The 15427-nt window shown below is 39.6% G+C and overlaps 1 protein-coding gene across 14 annotated transcripts in view; it reads left to right on the forward strand.

The window, feature by feature from the left end:
• Positions 1-13: 13 nt before the first annotated feature.
• The window catches only part of Nek1 (NIMA related kinase 1), a 142188-nt gene continuing 126774 nt past the window's right edge, over positions 14-15427 (forward strand). For 3 of the 14 annotated variants that reach the window (XR_004109987.1, XM_031339904.1, XM_031339900.1), the window contains exons 1-4: positions 16-920; positions 7329-7476; positions 7927-8023; positions 12369-12466. Coding sequence is in view for 12 of the 14 variants with exons in the window: in XM_031339904.1 (XP_031195764.1) it covers positions 7360-7476; positions 7927-8023; positions 12369-12466 (312 nt within the window). In the remaining 2 variants the exon portion in view is untranslated. Of the gene's footprint in view, positions 921-7328; positions 7477-7926; positions 8024-12368; positions 12467-15427 lie in introns of those variants that run through there. The other 11 variants (XM_031339901.1, XM_031339902.1, XM_031339907.1 and 8 more) reach the window with 7 other exon arrangements.

Here is a 15427-nt window from a genome sequence, read left to right on the forward strand (position 1 = left end):
CCCCTAGATTCTTCCCTACCCATCCCCGGCTTGCTGCGCTCCGCCCCCGATCCGCCCTTTCTAGCTTGCACCTACCCACCCGTTCACTGCACCTTCTCCCGAGCCTCCTCTCTCCTCTAGGCCGGCCTCTGGTCCTTCCCGCTCCCCGCCAGTTCAACGGTTAACCCAGGGCCCAGTGCCACTCGCTTTCCAATTCCGTAACCCCTCCCTTCCCCGAAGCCCCGCCCCTACAACCCCTTAGTCCCGCCCCGCCCTGACGTATCGTCCGTTCGCTTTGCCTGGCCCCGCCCACCACATACATTCCGGCTCCTCCCCTGCAGCACAGCCACAGGTCGGCTCCTGCGCGCTGACGTCACACGCCGGCGACAGTGACGCGCGGGCCGTTTCCCTTCTCAGCAGTAGCTCTATGGTTTCAGGGCGGCAACGTGCGGTGTCCTTACCTTGAGCCTGTGCAGTTGCCCGCACCCCGGAATCCATAGTCACTGTGGCGAGGTGGGAGGACTTGAGTGACAGGTGGCCTCCCAGTCCCACACGTTGCGGGTTCGTGCCTGGCCAAGCCATCTCGACCTGTGAAGTTGGGGGCGGTACCCAGCAACTCCCCCTGAGCAGCCGCCGTTTCCAAGGGGTCAGGAACCGCAGTGTTTGTTTCGTCCACGTAGCCAGGGCCGGTCGCGGAGCACGGTGCCTGACCCGACGGTGGCAAGCCTGACGCGTCAGCCAGAGACCGGTGCCCGATGTAGGAGTCGCAGTCTGGGCTGTGAGCGGCTGCTGGGTAGACAGACTTGCTTTCTCTTACAGCATGTCATTTCCAAAATGCAGCGTGGTGCCTCTGCCTTAAGTCCTATAGGAAGACGCTGCCGCAGCTAGACCCGTGCTTATGGTCGCCGCTGCTGTTCTGACTCAGGTTCCGTATCATTGAGGTGAGTTGCACGTGGGGAAGCAGTGACAAGCCGAATGATGAACTCACCGGGAGTGAGGAGACTTGTATAGATCTTGTGTAGTGCATGGATACTCGCCTGAAGTGTTTGCACCTGAAGCACCTTCATCTCCTTAAATTGTTTACGGGGAGGACTTGTGTGTGGCTCAGAGCAATTCCTTGGTATCCTAAAAAGATAACGCACTCACAATAGATGATAAACTAATCTAAGTAGTTGATAAGTCATTTAAATAGATTAGATGCCTTTGATCTTACCTGTATATTTTAATGAGAAAAGTAACAGTTAACTGATTACCCTAAAAACCTAATATCGCTTCTCTTCCCATGGTTTGACACAATTTCCATGTGTAAAGTATTAAAAGTTCTACCACACTAATAATTCAGTGTAACTTTGGGAAGGGGTTCCGGGGTTGGGTTACAGGACCTCATTTTTGATAGGCAGGTGATCTGCCACTGAGTTATATACCCCGCCCAATTTTTTTTTTTCTTTCCTGTAAGACTTCCCTAGAAGCAGAAATGTTTTTATTGCCTACATAAATCACACCGGAAATGTTTGTGAAGGCTTAAAAGCCCTACTCCGTCTAAGCTTTAATAATGATGGGCTTTGCTTATGCCGCAGTAAGTGGAGGTGATGGGCAGCAGCCAGACGGAAAAAGAGGTAGTTCTTTGTTTCTAGGATCTAGAGGTCTACATTTAAAATTGCCTCTTGTTCTGGTGAAACTGGAATAACCGATTCTGTAGGAAAACTGGTTTTTACACAGAAAAAGAAAAAGTCTGTCAGAAATCTGATAAAGGCAGTGGAATTTAACCACAGTTCTTTTGAGGTCGTGTTACTAATGCATTGGCATTGTATTCCAACTAGGTTTTACTCTTCTAGCCTGCTTTCTTGTCTAAATCGTGGACGTGATAGCTTTTCACACATAAAATGTTTCTCTTTGCTTGTTGGTAGTTTCTACTATAAACTCCTTGGGTATTGTCTGAATATATTTACTAAGACACATACTTAAAAAATATTAGCAAAGCTGGCCAGTGGTGGCACATGCCTTTAATCCCAGCACTTGGGAGACAAAGGCAGGCAGATTTCTGAGTTCGAGGCCAGCCTGGTCTTCAGAGTGAGTTCCAGGACATCCAGGGCTACACAGAGAAACCTTGTCTCGAAAAAAAAATTGGCAATTCTCTTTTTTGTTTTCTAATGTTTCCTCATAATGAAAGAAATAGAGAAGTTTCCTTTCTGGGAAAACACTGGCCCTTTTCTATAATTCAGGTTGTCTCTGTTGTTTTGGAAGAACCATATGTATAGATTTTGCCTGCAGACAGTACCAGAAGACTTGGCATCTGTTAGGACTAGGTGTCACCCATTTAATGTTTCCCTTTGGAATAACCTATCCATCAAATATCTGAAGCACTAATGCTTAGTGTCTATCAGTGTTTTCCTAAGTGGAGGAGATGCAGTTTAAAATTCCTGTACTCCGAAATTTTTAATAGGTGGTTCATATTATTGTGTCAAACATTACTTACTTGAAACAGTTCTTTAAAAATTGGGAAGGAACCGATACAATTTGACTAGAGTTGAGGAATATTTTTCTGGAGCATAATTGATATACTTAAAAAGAAACAAGATATTGTAGTAGCACAAATTTAATTGTTAAGGTGAAGTGTTTGGAAATGGAAAATTGTTCAAGGATGTTATTTTTCCCAGTAGTGGGCATTACCCCAGGGCCTGGTGAATAGGAGGCAGACACTTCTGCCTCCAGCCTGGACCCCCATCCTGTTCAGTATTTAAGTAGGGCCATCAAGATGGACCAGCAGATAAAGGCACTTGCCACCAAGCCTGATGTCTGATGGCCTTCGTTCAGTCCCCTTGACCTACTTACATGGTGGAAGAAAAGAACAAACTGGCACAAGTCTTCTTAGTGTACACACACACACACACACACACACACACACACACAATCTCTCTCCACATAAACTAGTTTTTTTTTAATTTATGTAAGAGAAACTGATTTGCTCTGTATTCTTCTATCATTATATATGGCTGATTAACATTAAATTTTGTTGTTTTGACTAGTAATCAATTCTAGTACAAAATATTGAAGACTTCTCAACCCTTAATTTCCTTTCTTTTGGAAGCAATATTACTAGTTTATTTTGTATCCTTACAGAGGTATTATATACTTGTGGGTTTGTATGTACACAGATATGTATATAAATAAGTGCAGCTATGAATATATACATATGTTTTCCTTTGCCACCAAATAGAGTATTTGTTATTTGCCAACTTGATGCAAATCTAGATATATCTTAGGAATGGGATTCTCAGTTGAAAGATTGCCTCCATCAGGCTGGCACTGTGGACATGTCTGGGAGCATTTACTTGATTACTGATTGGTGTGAGAGAGCTCAGTCTTCTCTGAGTGATGTCATCCTTAGGCAGCTGGCCTTGGGTTGTATAAAAAGCCAGCTGATGCAGGAGGTATCTTTATTATCTTTTATTTCATTTCACTTGAAATAATTTTCTAGTGTAACAATGTAGTTTGTAAAGTCTCACATGTATGAAGTTGGCAGCTCATATATTCCTTGTAATGAGCAAGGATTGAGGGCAGAAAAGGAGTTCTTGTCATGCATTCTAAAACTCATTAACCATGAATCCTTGATTGCTCAGAAAAATACCTGTGTTTATCATCATCTGATGGTAATTAGAGCTATCTTTCTTTATCTTTCTTTTTACCAAGGGCAGTAGATTGGGCTTTACTGAATTAGAACTACAGAGCTTAGTATGGGGATTACAGTAGAATGAAATACTAGGCACACTGATAGCTTCTGCCTTGTTGGTGAAGTCCCTTAGAACAGAATTGGCAATTAAATTTGGACAAAGAGCCAAAATGACAAATTTTGTTTTATCCTCTCTAGCCAAAAAAGTCCTAAACAATGACAATTGTGAAATAACCTCATTATGTGGTTATTATTTAATGTAATTTTACTTATGGAGATGAGTTTTTAAGATGAGGTTATCATGATTTGCTCTTGCTCTCTAAGTAGCTCAGTAATATGATACATTGAGCTTCCGTGTTCTGGAGATAACATTAAATTTTGGCTGGTTTCCAAATAGCCATTACACTCTGCCAGTTAATTCAATGTAGACCATGTCTTCCTGTCTGCCTCACTGTTGATGGCTAGAGCTTTATGATAATGTTATAATTCCTCTTTCTCATAAGGTTGCTAACATTATTCGCAATTTGGAAATTGAAATGGGATCTGATTATTATGTTTTTTAAAGCTGAGGAAGGTTCTTTGTCATGAAATTTCATAAGCACTAATTACTAATCTTACTACAGGCTGGATGTTAACCTTTAGTTTTCAGGACTATATTAAGAATTCTGGCCAGGCAGTAGTGGTACATGTCTTTAATTCCAGCACTTGGGAGGCAGAGGCAGGCAGATTTCTGAGTTCGAGGCCAGCCTGGTCTACAGAGTGAGTTCCAGGATAGCCAGGGCTAGAGAAACCCTGTCTCAAATTAAAAAAAAAAAAAAGAAAAAAAAAAGAATTCTGTAATTTAAGAAAATTGAGTCTTTTTAAAAGAAAAATGTACTCTCATCAGATGGGAAGGCAAAGAATGTAGTAGTGGTTCAGAAGGCTGCTCTCCAGTCCTGCAGGGTAGGTTCTAATAGCAGTGAGAGTGCCTCAGCAGGAGGATGGACGAGCTGATGAGCAAGAGAGAGGGCAAGCAGGCAGAGAGCTAAAGCGTCCAAGCAGGCAGAGAGCGAAAGCGTGCAGCTTCCGTCTGTGTGGACCGTCACCAGAAGGGGTAGCCCAAATTTAGGATGGGTCTTCCTATCTCAAATGATCCAGATCTGGAGTGGGTCTTCTTCTCACTTCAAATGCTCAAATCAAGAAAAATCCCTCAGGCTGTTGAGGTGGCTCAGTAGGTAAGAGCCCCGACTGCTCTTCTGAAGGTCCTGAGTTCAAATCCCAGCAACCACATGGTGGCTCACAACCATCTGTACAACTACAGTGTACTCGTATAAATAAAATAAATAAGTAAATCTTAAAAAAAAAAAAAAAGAAAGAAAAGAAAAAAGAAAAAAAGAAAAATCCCTCACAGATGTTCCCAGCTGTGTGGATTTTTCAGTTGATTAAGTTAACAAGTTGACAACCAAGATTAGCCAAGTCACTAACAACTTTATCTTGGTTGGATAATCTTTGAAGTATGATAATCATACCAGTTCATATTAAGATGGACATGGTGGTACACACTTGTAATCCCAACATTTAGAATTAGGAGGGACTAGAATTAGTTTGAGGAAGGCATGACATTAATAACCTGCCTCAAAAATAGAATTTTTGTCTTTATGATAGATAAGGATCTCTTTAAGTAATGAGGTTTTCCATACTAATAAAAAAGACCTATGCAAGTAGAAATGGGCAAAGCATATAGGGAAAATATAAATGTTCAATAAATGTAGAATAATTTTTCAGACTTTTCAGAAAAAATTGAAATGCAGCACTATTTGTCTCATCAGACACCAGCAGCAAGAACAACGTGACACATGCCTCAAGTAGTCAGTATATTGCTTCAGTTATTCCTCACAGTGTTCAAGTACATAGTTTGTCTATCTACATTGTTGGGTGCATAACAGATTTCAGTAGTGCAAGGCAGTGCACTTTCTCAACTTTCCTAATGCTGCGACCCTATAATACAGTTTCTCATGTTGTAGTGACCCTAACCATAAAAGTATTTTCATTGCTACTTCAATTTTCAATTTCTACAATTTTGCTACTGTTATGAATCATAGTGTAAGTGTCTGATATGCACCCAGTTTGAAAGGGGTCTTGATCCACAGGTTGAGAAGCACTGTGTAAGATCTTGTGACCAGTAAAAGAATCGGGGTTTAGGCTCTGTCTTAGTGTTCTATTGCTGTAAAGAGACACCATGACCAAGACAACTCTTATAAAGAAAGCATTTAGGTGGGGGCTTGCCAAGGGTTAGTCATTATCATAACGGGAGCACTGTAGCAGGTGGGAAGACATAGCATGATACTGGAGTATTGGCTGACACCTTTGCATCCTGATCCATCAGCAGGCCTTCAAGGGGGTGGGGTGGGGCATTTGACTTGGCATGGACTTTCGAAATCTCAAAACCCACACCTCTTCAAATTAAACCATACCTCCTCCAACAAGATCACACATCCTCCAGCAAAAAAACCACTTCCCATCATTCTAAAGAGTTCTTTGGGGTCATTCTCATTTAAACCACTAAGTTCCAAGGTCCCACTGCTCTTTTAAATAACAAAGTTTATTATAATTGTGTGTATATGTACATATGATGTATTTGAGTCCAGGCACATATGCTATGCTCAAGTGTGGAAGTTAGACAGCTTTGTGGAGTTTCCTTCTTCCAAGGATCAAACTCTGGTCTCTAGGCTTGCCTGCAAGTGCCTTTAACCCAATGAACCAGCCATCTTGCTGGCCCTGATCTTTAACTTTTTAACCTTTGTTGCTCCTCTGATTTTTTTTTAATAAAGAATAAGCTCTGTTAATAAGAATATGTAAGAATCAGCATTTTATACAATACTGGTCACAGTGGTAGATGTTTACCAGTCTAGTTGGCAGCATGAACCTGGTAGAGCAAGGCAGACTAAAGTAATGAGGCAGACTAAAGTCTCATACAATAGACAACTTTATTCAGGGCATCAAATAATTTATACTTTGAGTGTTAAGAGTAACATGAGTAAAGCATACAATCACGAGGACAAGCCACACGCGTCAAAAGCATGCTTTTATATAGAGGCACATGAACAACAACAGCTGAAGGAAAACCCCTCCTATCTATTACACCTGGAGAAGTACAAAAACCCATTCCAAGAACAGTTCTGGGTTTGGAAGAAACTGACATCACAGGACTCTTGTCTTGTTTTCTGGAGTTTTCTCACAAGCTCTCGAATTCTCACTGGACTCCATTCCTGGACCATGTTCCAGCATATATTTCTGCATGATGTTTGAGTAATATGTTTGCAAGCTTTTAACATTTGCAGTCTTGATTTTAGATTTCATCCTAAGAAGCTCCTTACAACAAATAACATTCAAACATAAGTACAGAAAATTTACCTGAAATTGTTTAATTGTTGAAACAACTTTAAGAAATTGTATCTTATTTAGCCTGTATTCTTTTTATTGAATAAATCCAATAATGCTACTGGTTCATGTAGGCAAAAGATTGCCTATGTGTGTCTGTACTGTTAGTATGGATAGTACTGAATGTTTCAGGGCATTATAATAAAGCTGAAACCACTCTTTTTGTTTTGTTCTAAGTTTATTTGACTTTTAGTCAAGATGTTAGATATCTTTTTGTTAAAACTTGCTTAATCTTTGTCATCTCTTTCTTTGTGTGTAGCATATGTATAAAAATGCCTTAGGAAAGAACCATGGAGAAGTATGTGAGACTACAGAAGATTGGAGAAGGTTCATTTGGAAAAGCTGTTCTTGTTAAATCTACAGAGGATGGCAGACATTATGTTATCAAGGAAATTAACATCTCAAGAGTAAGTATGATTTTAGTTCAGTTGTACAAGTAGTAATCTGGTTATGATGGGATGTTTTTATTACAGAAATGTGTAACCTAATGAGAAAGAGAGCTGTAATTCCACTGAGGAGCACTAATTTCTGAGGGATCTGTGTTGTGTCCTTTCAGATGTTTTCTAATATGGGTCTGTAGCAGTATGTAGGAACCTATGCTTACTCTCCCGTAACTTAATCTAGGTTGGGCACCCTGAAAGAGTTTCACTTAGAGATTCACATCTTTTTTAACTTTCAGGTTTGAGTAAAAGGGAGGGAGGGGGAGGGAATGTGTGTGTGTGTGTGTGTGTGTGTGTGTGTGTGTCTGTGTTTGTATGTGTGTGTGATATTGTACTGTATTAGTACCAATTTTAACCACTCTCTTATTAGTAGACTTATTAGAGGTTTTACTATTTTACTTTTTCTTCCCATTTAAGATGTCTGATAAAGAAAGGCAAGAATCAAGGAGAGAAGTTGCTGTGTTGGCAAACATGAAGCATCCAAATATTGTCCAATATAAAGAATCATTTGAAGGTCAGATCTATTTTGCAAACATTTAAAATAAGCTCTAAGATACTTATAATTTTTGGATATTTTCCTTGTAAAGAATTATTTTGTGAATGTATTTTTAGGAAAAAAATGTTTTTTTGTTTGTTTCTTTAATACTTATACATGTAAGTAGCAGTTTGATTCTAGGACAGTATTAACACTAAACTGTCTCCTTATAGCTTAATACAGGCTCATTGTTATTAGTGATTACTTAGAAGCAGCAGAGTACAAAAATTTGGAGGGCAAAATTAACAATTATTAACTTTTTACTAATGCTGAAAAAGTATTCTGATCCTGATTTTTAAAAATAATTTTCTTATTTTGTCATTTTCCTACATGTGTAATATAATTTAATCATATTTCACACGCACAGCACTTCGTTCTTTTCTAACACTCCCTCTTCCTACTCTCACACCCCCACCTTCCAGTAAGCCACAGACTTAATTACACTTGCTGGCATTTGCATGGGCATGGGGTTATTTATTGAGTCTTGGGCAGTTTACCAGTGATTACACCTTTGAAGAAAACTTCTACCTCGCAGCCAGTAACTGCCACTGCTGTTTCTAGGGTTGAGTCTTCACATGTCCCCCCCCTCCATCCTAGAATACTAACAGGCTATTTGCCTTTACCTACAAATATTGAATGATTCAAAAGGGGAGACTTTTGTTTGTTTGTTTGTTTGTTTGTTTTTCAAGACAAGGTTTCTCTGTGTAGCCCTGGCTGTCCTGGAACTCACTCTGTAGACCAGGCTGGCCTCAAACTCAGAAATCCACCTGCCTCTGCCTCCCAAGCGCTGGGATTAAAGGCATCCGCTACCACTGCCTGGCCTTTGATGTATTTTTGTTCTACTTCATTTTAAAGTAGTACCTGTTCATTAAGACTTATAGTACTTGGAAACTTATAGGCATGCATAACTACAAGCTCTCTCAGTTCCTCTCATTTCCCTTCATTTGAACTCCCTAGGACTTAGCATGTTTGACAGCCTACTGTTTATTCCTAGGCTGTTTTCTGTGCCTACACAACACATTCTGTGGTAGGCAAACAAAGTTCTTGTTTCTTCCTCCCCTGCTCTGTGACTCAAAAGGTGTGGGAGTCTTTGCAGTAGCAAATAAGCATCGCTTAGTGGATAGCCCCTCAAAGCCCTCTAATCCAGTTCACATCAGACACTTTCCCTCTTTCAAACCTAGCAGCAAGTCCAGACCTCTGAGTTTCTGCTAACAAGCTACAGATGGACTTTTCTATGACCTCCTTTAAAATCTGATTAATTTGCTACAGCAGCTCACAGAACTCTAGGAAACACTGTACTTAACTTTATAAAAAACATGAAGCGTCCATACACACACACACACACACACACACACACACACACACACACACACACACACACACGTCTTTTATACTGAACACATACACACCGCAAAGTGGTAGAAAACAGCAATTAAAACCTCTGGGGCGTGTTGTCTTCTAAACTAAGAGGTGGTGAAGAAAAGAGTGCTAGAACTAGCCACGCAGTGCTTGTACTGAGTCTTCTGATTGACGTCCCAGTCAGGTTCCCTGTCTGCCCTTAGTTGTTCTCTCATGTGTCTTTGTTACTTGGCTTGCCTGGTTTTGGTTTCTTGTTTGAAGTTGAAACTGTTTCAACTTACAGTGGTTGCTTTGGGGTTTAGGGAGTCTTTAAAATCCTGTGAGCCTCTTAGTGATAATGGGGGTTTTATGTATCTGTAGTCTTGGGCAAAGTAATCTGACAGACAGGTGGATATAAGATATTAGAATGAGTGCACATACATCATGTCTCTATGTCTCTAATAGAAAATACTGCTGGGCGGTGGTGGAGCATGCCTTTAATCCCAGCACTTGAGAGGCAGAGGCAGGCAGATTTCTGAGTTCGAGGCCAGCCTACAGAATGAGTTCAAGGACTGCCAGGGCTACACAGAGAAACCCTGTCTCGAAAAACCAAAAAAAAAAAAAAAAAAAGAAATACCATTTTGATAATTATATATTTAAATAAGTATTGGCTGGGTGTCGTGCAAGACACCTGTAATACTAGTATTAGGGAGGTAGGAGCAGGAGGGTTATTTGAAGCCAGCCTTGGCAATGAATGGAGACTTTGACAGCATGCAGGCAGTGGGTTGATGGATGGGAGGAAAAGCGGGGGAGATTGGAAGGAGAGAACAAATGATAATTTTTACCTCTAAATAATAGGTATCTGAGTAGCACAAAGTATAACTAGTTCATGTGCTACATCCCCAACTTTTCTCAAATGTCTTTGTGTTCTATGGACCCTCCCATAGTCCCACCTCCCTCTTTCCTTCCCCATGCTCCAGTACTGGAGATCAAACACGGAGCTTTATGTGTTCTGAGCAAGCACTTTCATCAAGTTACATCTCCAGCTTTGATATAAGATCTTACAGATCCTGATACAGATTATCCTCAAACATGGTGTTTGTCTTCTTCTGCCTCCTGGCTCCCCACTTACCTTACACAGCATAAAAGGTTTTCTTTCAACTATCTTTGAAAGACCATCATTCTTTTCTTGGAGTTAACTCTTGTTACTGCTCTTTGTTCCTTCCCAGAAATAGTCTATGTATTAACAAGTATATAAGAGATGACATACCAAGTGCAATTTGTGGATTATATAGAGATTTTTTTTCATAGTGTCATTTTTAAGACTTATTTTTTATTTCATATGTGTGTTTGCCTCTATGTATCTAAGTGTAATGAATGGTGCCTATTTGGTGCTCTTGGAGGTCATATCCCATGAAACTGGAGTTATTGATGATTGTGTGGGTGCTGGGAACTAAACTCAGGTCTCTGCAAGTGCTTAACCACCTAGTCTTCTCTCCAGCCCTGTTCTATTTGTCATTTCTAGCATGTATATTTAGATCATCTCTACATCCCAGTCATAGTCATACAGATTCTTCACTTGATCTTAGCCAAAAGGCTGAGAAGCGATGTCATACAGATTCTTAATTGGTTTAATCTAGGTACATTTCTAGTCCTATGGTGTATTTATTATAGGCAGTATATCACAGGAACATATAAGAATGCCACCACAAGTGAGAGAAATGAGCATTTCTGGAAATAGAGCCATTGTACATGTCATAAGGACATGAGAAGTAGGTAGTCCCCATACTGTCCAGCAAATGGTACTGGTGATATTGACCACTCTCCTTTTGTAAAAGAAAGTTGGTGGTAGAAGGAATGATTGTCTTCTAGAACTTTCTCCATGTATAAAGATATAAAAATACGAAGAATATGAAAACAATTATGGCTCTGTACCATCTTCATGCTGTTAACAAATATGCAAAGTTTGTTTATTTGTTTGTTTGTTTGTTTGCATAGAATAAAAGAAATCCCAAGGTTGGAGGTAGAGACTATCTATTTGATGTTGAATTGTTAGAGCTCATTATAGCACTTATTGTTGTGTTTGTGTTTAGTGAGTAATTAATTCAAGTGAATAGTTCAAAGCTGAAAACTAGTGGTTATTTCAAAAGAAGATATGGGCTCTGAAAAATTGGTGGGAAGACATGATTTTATATATAACTGTCAATGTCTAGTGTGTCAGCGGGGTCCCAAGTGAGTATAGCATTAACCAGCACCGGGGGTACACAGCCAAATCAGCCAGTATACACTTTATTCAGCATTCCAGCATCTTTTATACAGAAGGCAGAATAAAGATTGTCCACAGTGTCTCATTCTCACCAGGTGCTATTTACCTAGCAATAGCTTCTCTTGGCTCAAGGTGACCCACACCTCCTTACAGACTGAGACATCTGTCTGCAGTCAACTCTTAGATGTGTTGCTTAATTAAACTATAAACAAAGTTACTTTCTCATAAGAAAAGGATGGTGAAGGCCACTTGTTCAGGTTTGCAGAAGAGAAAGTATGCTTGCTCTTTTGTCACAGTATGCTGGGATTCTCAGATGTCCTTAGTTGCTAGCCGCTAGGAAGCTGGGAGCAGTCTGCTCATGCCTTGTCTCCAGATATAATTTAAGGAAATTGAACAGCAAATATAACATTTAAGGAAATTGAACAAAAGTCTGTTGTCCTGTATTTTATTTATGTTCTCAAAGTATTAAGGTCAGTATGAACCGATCTCTACTCAGATGGTGTATTCTTGGTGGGAAAATGGTCAATAACAGAGTTGCATAAAACGTAAGCCATTGTATAACCTGTAGAGGCAGAGTACCTAGACTTTATGCCCTAACATTTTGAAGATGGTCTACTCTTTGTTTAGCTGATGCTTTTTAGCAAGTCTTTAAGTAACTTAATTTAACTGTGCTTTTAATGCAACATTTTTAAAATGGAATTTAATATTTATATTTTGTAGAAAATGGCTCTCTTTACATAGTAATGGATTACTGTGAAGGAGGCGATCTGTTTAAACGAATAAATGCTCAGAAAGGCACTTTGTTTCAAGAAGATCAGGTGGGTTGTCATGGAGCAGCTTGATTCCTACCTGGTTACCAAGAAGCAGCTCGAAGTGTGATTTTGTATGTATTCATTTGGTGGGGGGTGAGGAGGTGCATGAAGCAGGGGATCGAGTCTCACATAGCCCAAGCTGACCTGGAACCAGAGGTGGAATCATCCCACCTCTACTATTTGAGTGCTGAGACTGTAGACATGTGCCACCCAGCTGGATATATTCATTTTTACCTATGGATGCGAATTGTAATTGCTAGGGCAGGCTGGTATTAGATCTTTTTTTTTCCATCTTCGTTTAGTTTCTGTCTCATTTCCTACCAACAATATATTCTTGTATGTATAATATAAAGTACATCCCACATGCATATGTATGTGTGTGCTCATGTATGTACTTATGCATATGTAACCTAATTATTCATTATTACTGGTTAATTATTCTCTCTCCTGTCAATCTGGCTTGATATATCTTCCAGGAATATAGCCCTGCTAAGTAACTCTAGTTCTGGAAGCCTTACATTTGCCATTGTTTGAAATCTGATTTGTCTACTGAAGACTCTACAGCTTGGCCCACCTTACCTAAGAAGCCTTATTTTTAGATTTTTTTTTCACAATCTATTGTCATTTATTTTAGCAAATATTTATGGAGCCTGAATTTTCTGTTGTTGAGATTTGTATTTGTATATTTACCTCCTCCTCTTTGTTGTACTTTATCTTGATTATTTTTGTAGCATCTTTCCTAAACTGTCTTATTATTCTACTTTGGTTATTTAGAATTCAGTGCAAGTCACAACTGTTGGAGGCCAGCTCCAGCAGTGTGTCCTACAATCCAAGGAAATGTGTGGTTGGCAACTGATGTAAATAGGCACACACTCACACACACTTGATAGGTGAAGCCAGGTCCCAGCAACTTTATTTTATCTTAAAGTACCTTTAATGAAATCCCCTATGCATGGAAAAAAATCACACTGTAATCAATTCTTAATCATGAGTTTCAGTTATACATAATGATTGCAAGGTTCATATTTTTAAAAACAAGTTATTCCAAGTCCCATACCTGATTACTCAGATTCCCATGTGGTTTCTTCCCACAATACATCTGTGTTCTAAAGTAGTAGTTTTTCTATTATGGTTTAACAGAATTTAAGCAAGCCAAAATATTTTTAACAGCCAGTTTCTCTTGTACTGGCAGGTAGCAGGTTTTAGTTTCAAGAAAGGAAATAGACATCATATTATTCCTATGTAATATAACTCTTATTCATCTAAGGCAGTTAACCATCAACCTATCTTATATTGTTTTCATTGTGAAGTAAATGGATAGTCAACTAGAGAACTTTAGCTCAGAGATCTTTTACTTTTCTTAAGACAACAGAAAAAGAAGAACCTATTTAATCCACATGCTGTATAGCACTAAGTCCTTAAGGTGCACACCAAAGCTCATCAGCAAATTTAAGACCAGGGCAATCAGATTTTACAATGGACCCAGAAGCTCAAGCTTAACAATGAGCACTGAAATCTAATAACTTTGGTTGTTAGCCTTTGATCATTAGCCTGTCTCCTGTAGGTGAAACTAGTGAGCCCTTAGTAACCTAGCCCATTTTGTTCTTATTCTTGGACATTAGCAGACCATTGATTTAGCAACTAAGAATATATTGTTCATTTTTATGTTGTACCCGAGGTTTCTGCTATAAACCAGCTGGCAAAATATCCTGACCTGGTTTAATTCATTGTATATAAAAACTACCTTGACCTAATCTTTTTAACCATATATATTTTTAATTTTTCTCAGAAATCTTCAGTAAATCATAATCTATCTGAGTAGCATTGCTTTTTGGGAAATCACCACTGTTATGCATTGTGATTGCATTGCTCAGTGGGCACTTAGAAACGCCGCAAAGGATATTCATACAAGGCAGAAAGCAAGGTGGCCAAGGCAGCAGCAAGTGCAGTAGCAAGGGGTCTGGATCAGGACTCTCGGCCTTGCCTCTTTGAGGTAAACTCACTGAGGCTTTGCTGAGCCCTGACTTGTTTTCTTCAGGCTCCAGGAGTGACCTCAGCTCCTCCTGCAGTGTGGCTACCGCCAATCAACTCTTTACATTTTTCATAACTGATTTTCTTTGCTCTTAGTTCTGTCTTTAAATTCTGATGCATTTCTCTTTACCACCCAGTCTCAATTTGTTGCATGTTTTTGTATAGGAGGATGGAGGGTGGTATTTGTTCTTTTAACTCTTATGACTAGATACGTTTTTTAATTTAATAGATAAGGAATCTAAGAGAGCTTAAGTAACTTACCCCAAATCGTATAGCAGGTTTTGAACCTACTTGTATTTACCTTTGAAGCTTATCTTTTTAAAAAGGTCCCACTATGAGGAACTCAGAAACAGCAAGGCCCCCTTCCCTGCTGCTCTGCCTCTCAGATTGCTGCTTAGTTTGGAGTATTTATTTACTCTTCATTAAGTGTTGGCTGAGTTGGCTCTTCTGTGTCTTCAAGACTAGAGCATCACCTCTGTGGAATTACTAAGTTACTTGCTTATCTCTCCAGTAGTCTTTATAGCTCCAGTTGAGCCCTCTATCTTCGTTTGTAAATGAAGCAGCATTACAGCATAGGTAAATCTATTTGCTTGCAAATAACTTATACTTGCTTTTTATTACTATAGTGGGAAAGTTGAAGTAAGAGACTATATGGCTGTTAAGCCTAAACTGTGAATTCTATAACCCCTACCTCTTTCCCATTTTTTCGTCTTATTGTTTTGTTTTCTGAGACAGGTATTTTCTGTGTAGCCCTGACTATACTGGAACTCACTCTGTAGACCAGGCTGGGCTCAAACTCAGAGATCCACCTGCCTGTGCCTTGAAGGCTAGAATGAAAGGTGTATGCCACCACTGGCCGTCTCTCTTACTCTTTTCAGAATCAGTTGCTGACCCCTAATTTATGAGCTCTCTTACTACCTTTTTTTTTTTTTTTTT

This window comes from Mastomys coucha, unplaced genomic scaffold (assembly GCF_008632895.1).
Source record: "Mastomys coucha isolate ucsf_1 unplaced genomic scaffold, UCSF_Mcou_1 pScaffold22, whole genome shotgun sequence".
In the NCBI taxonomy this organism is placed as follows: Eukaryota; Metazoa; Chordata; class Mammalia; order Rodentia; family Muridae; genus Mastomys; species Mastomys coucha.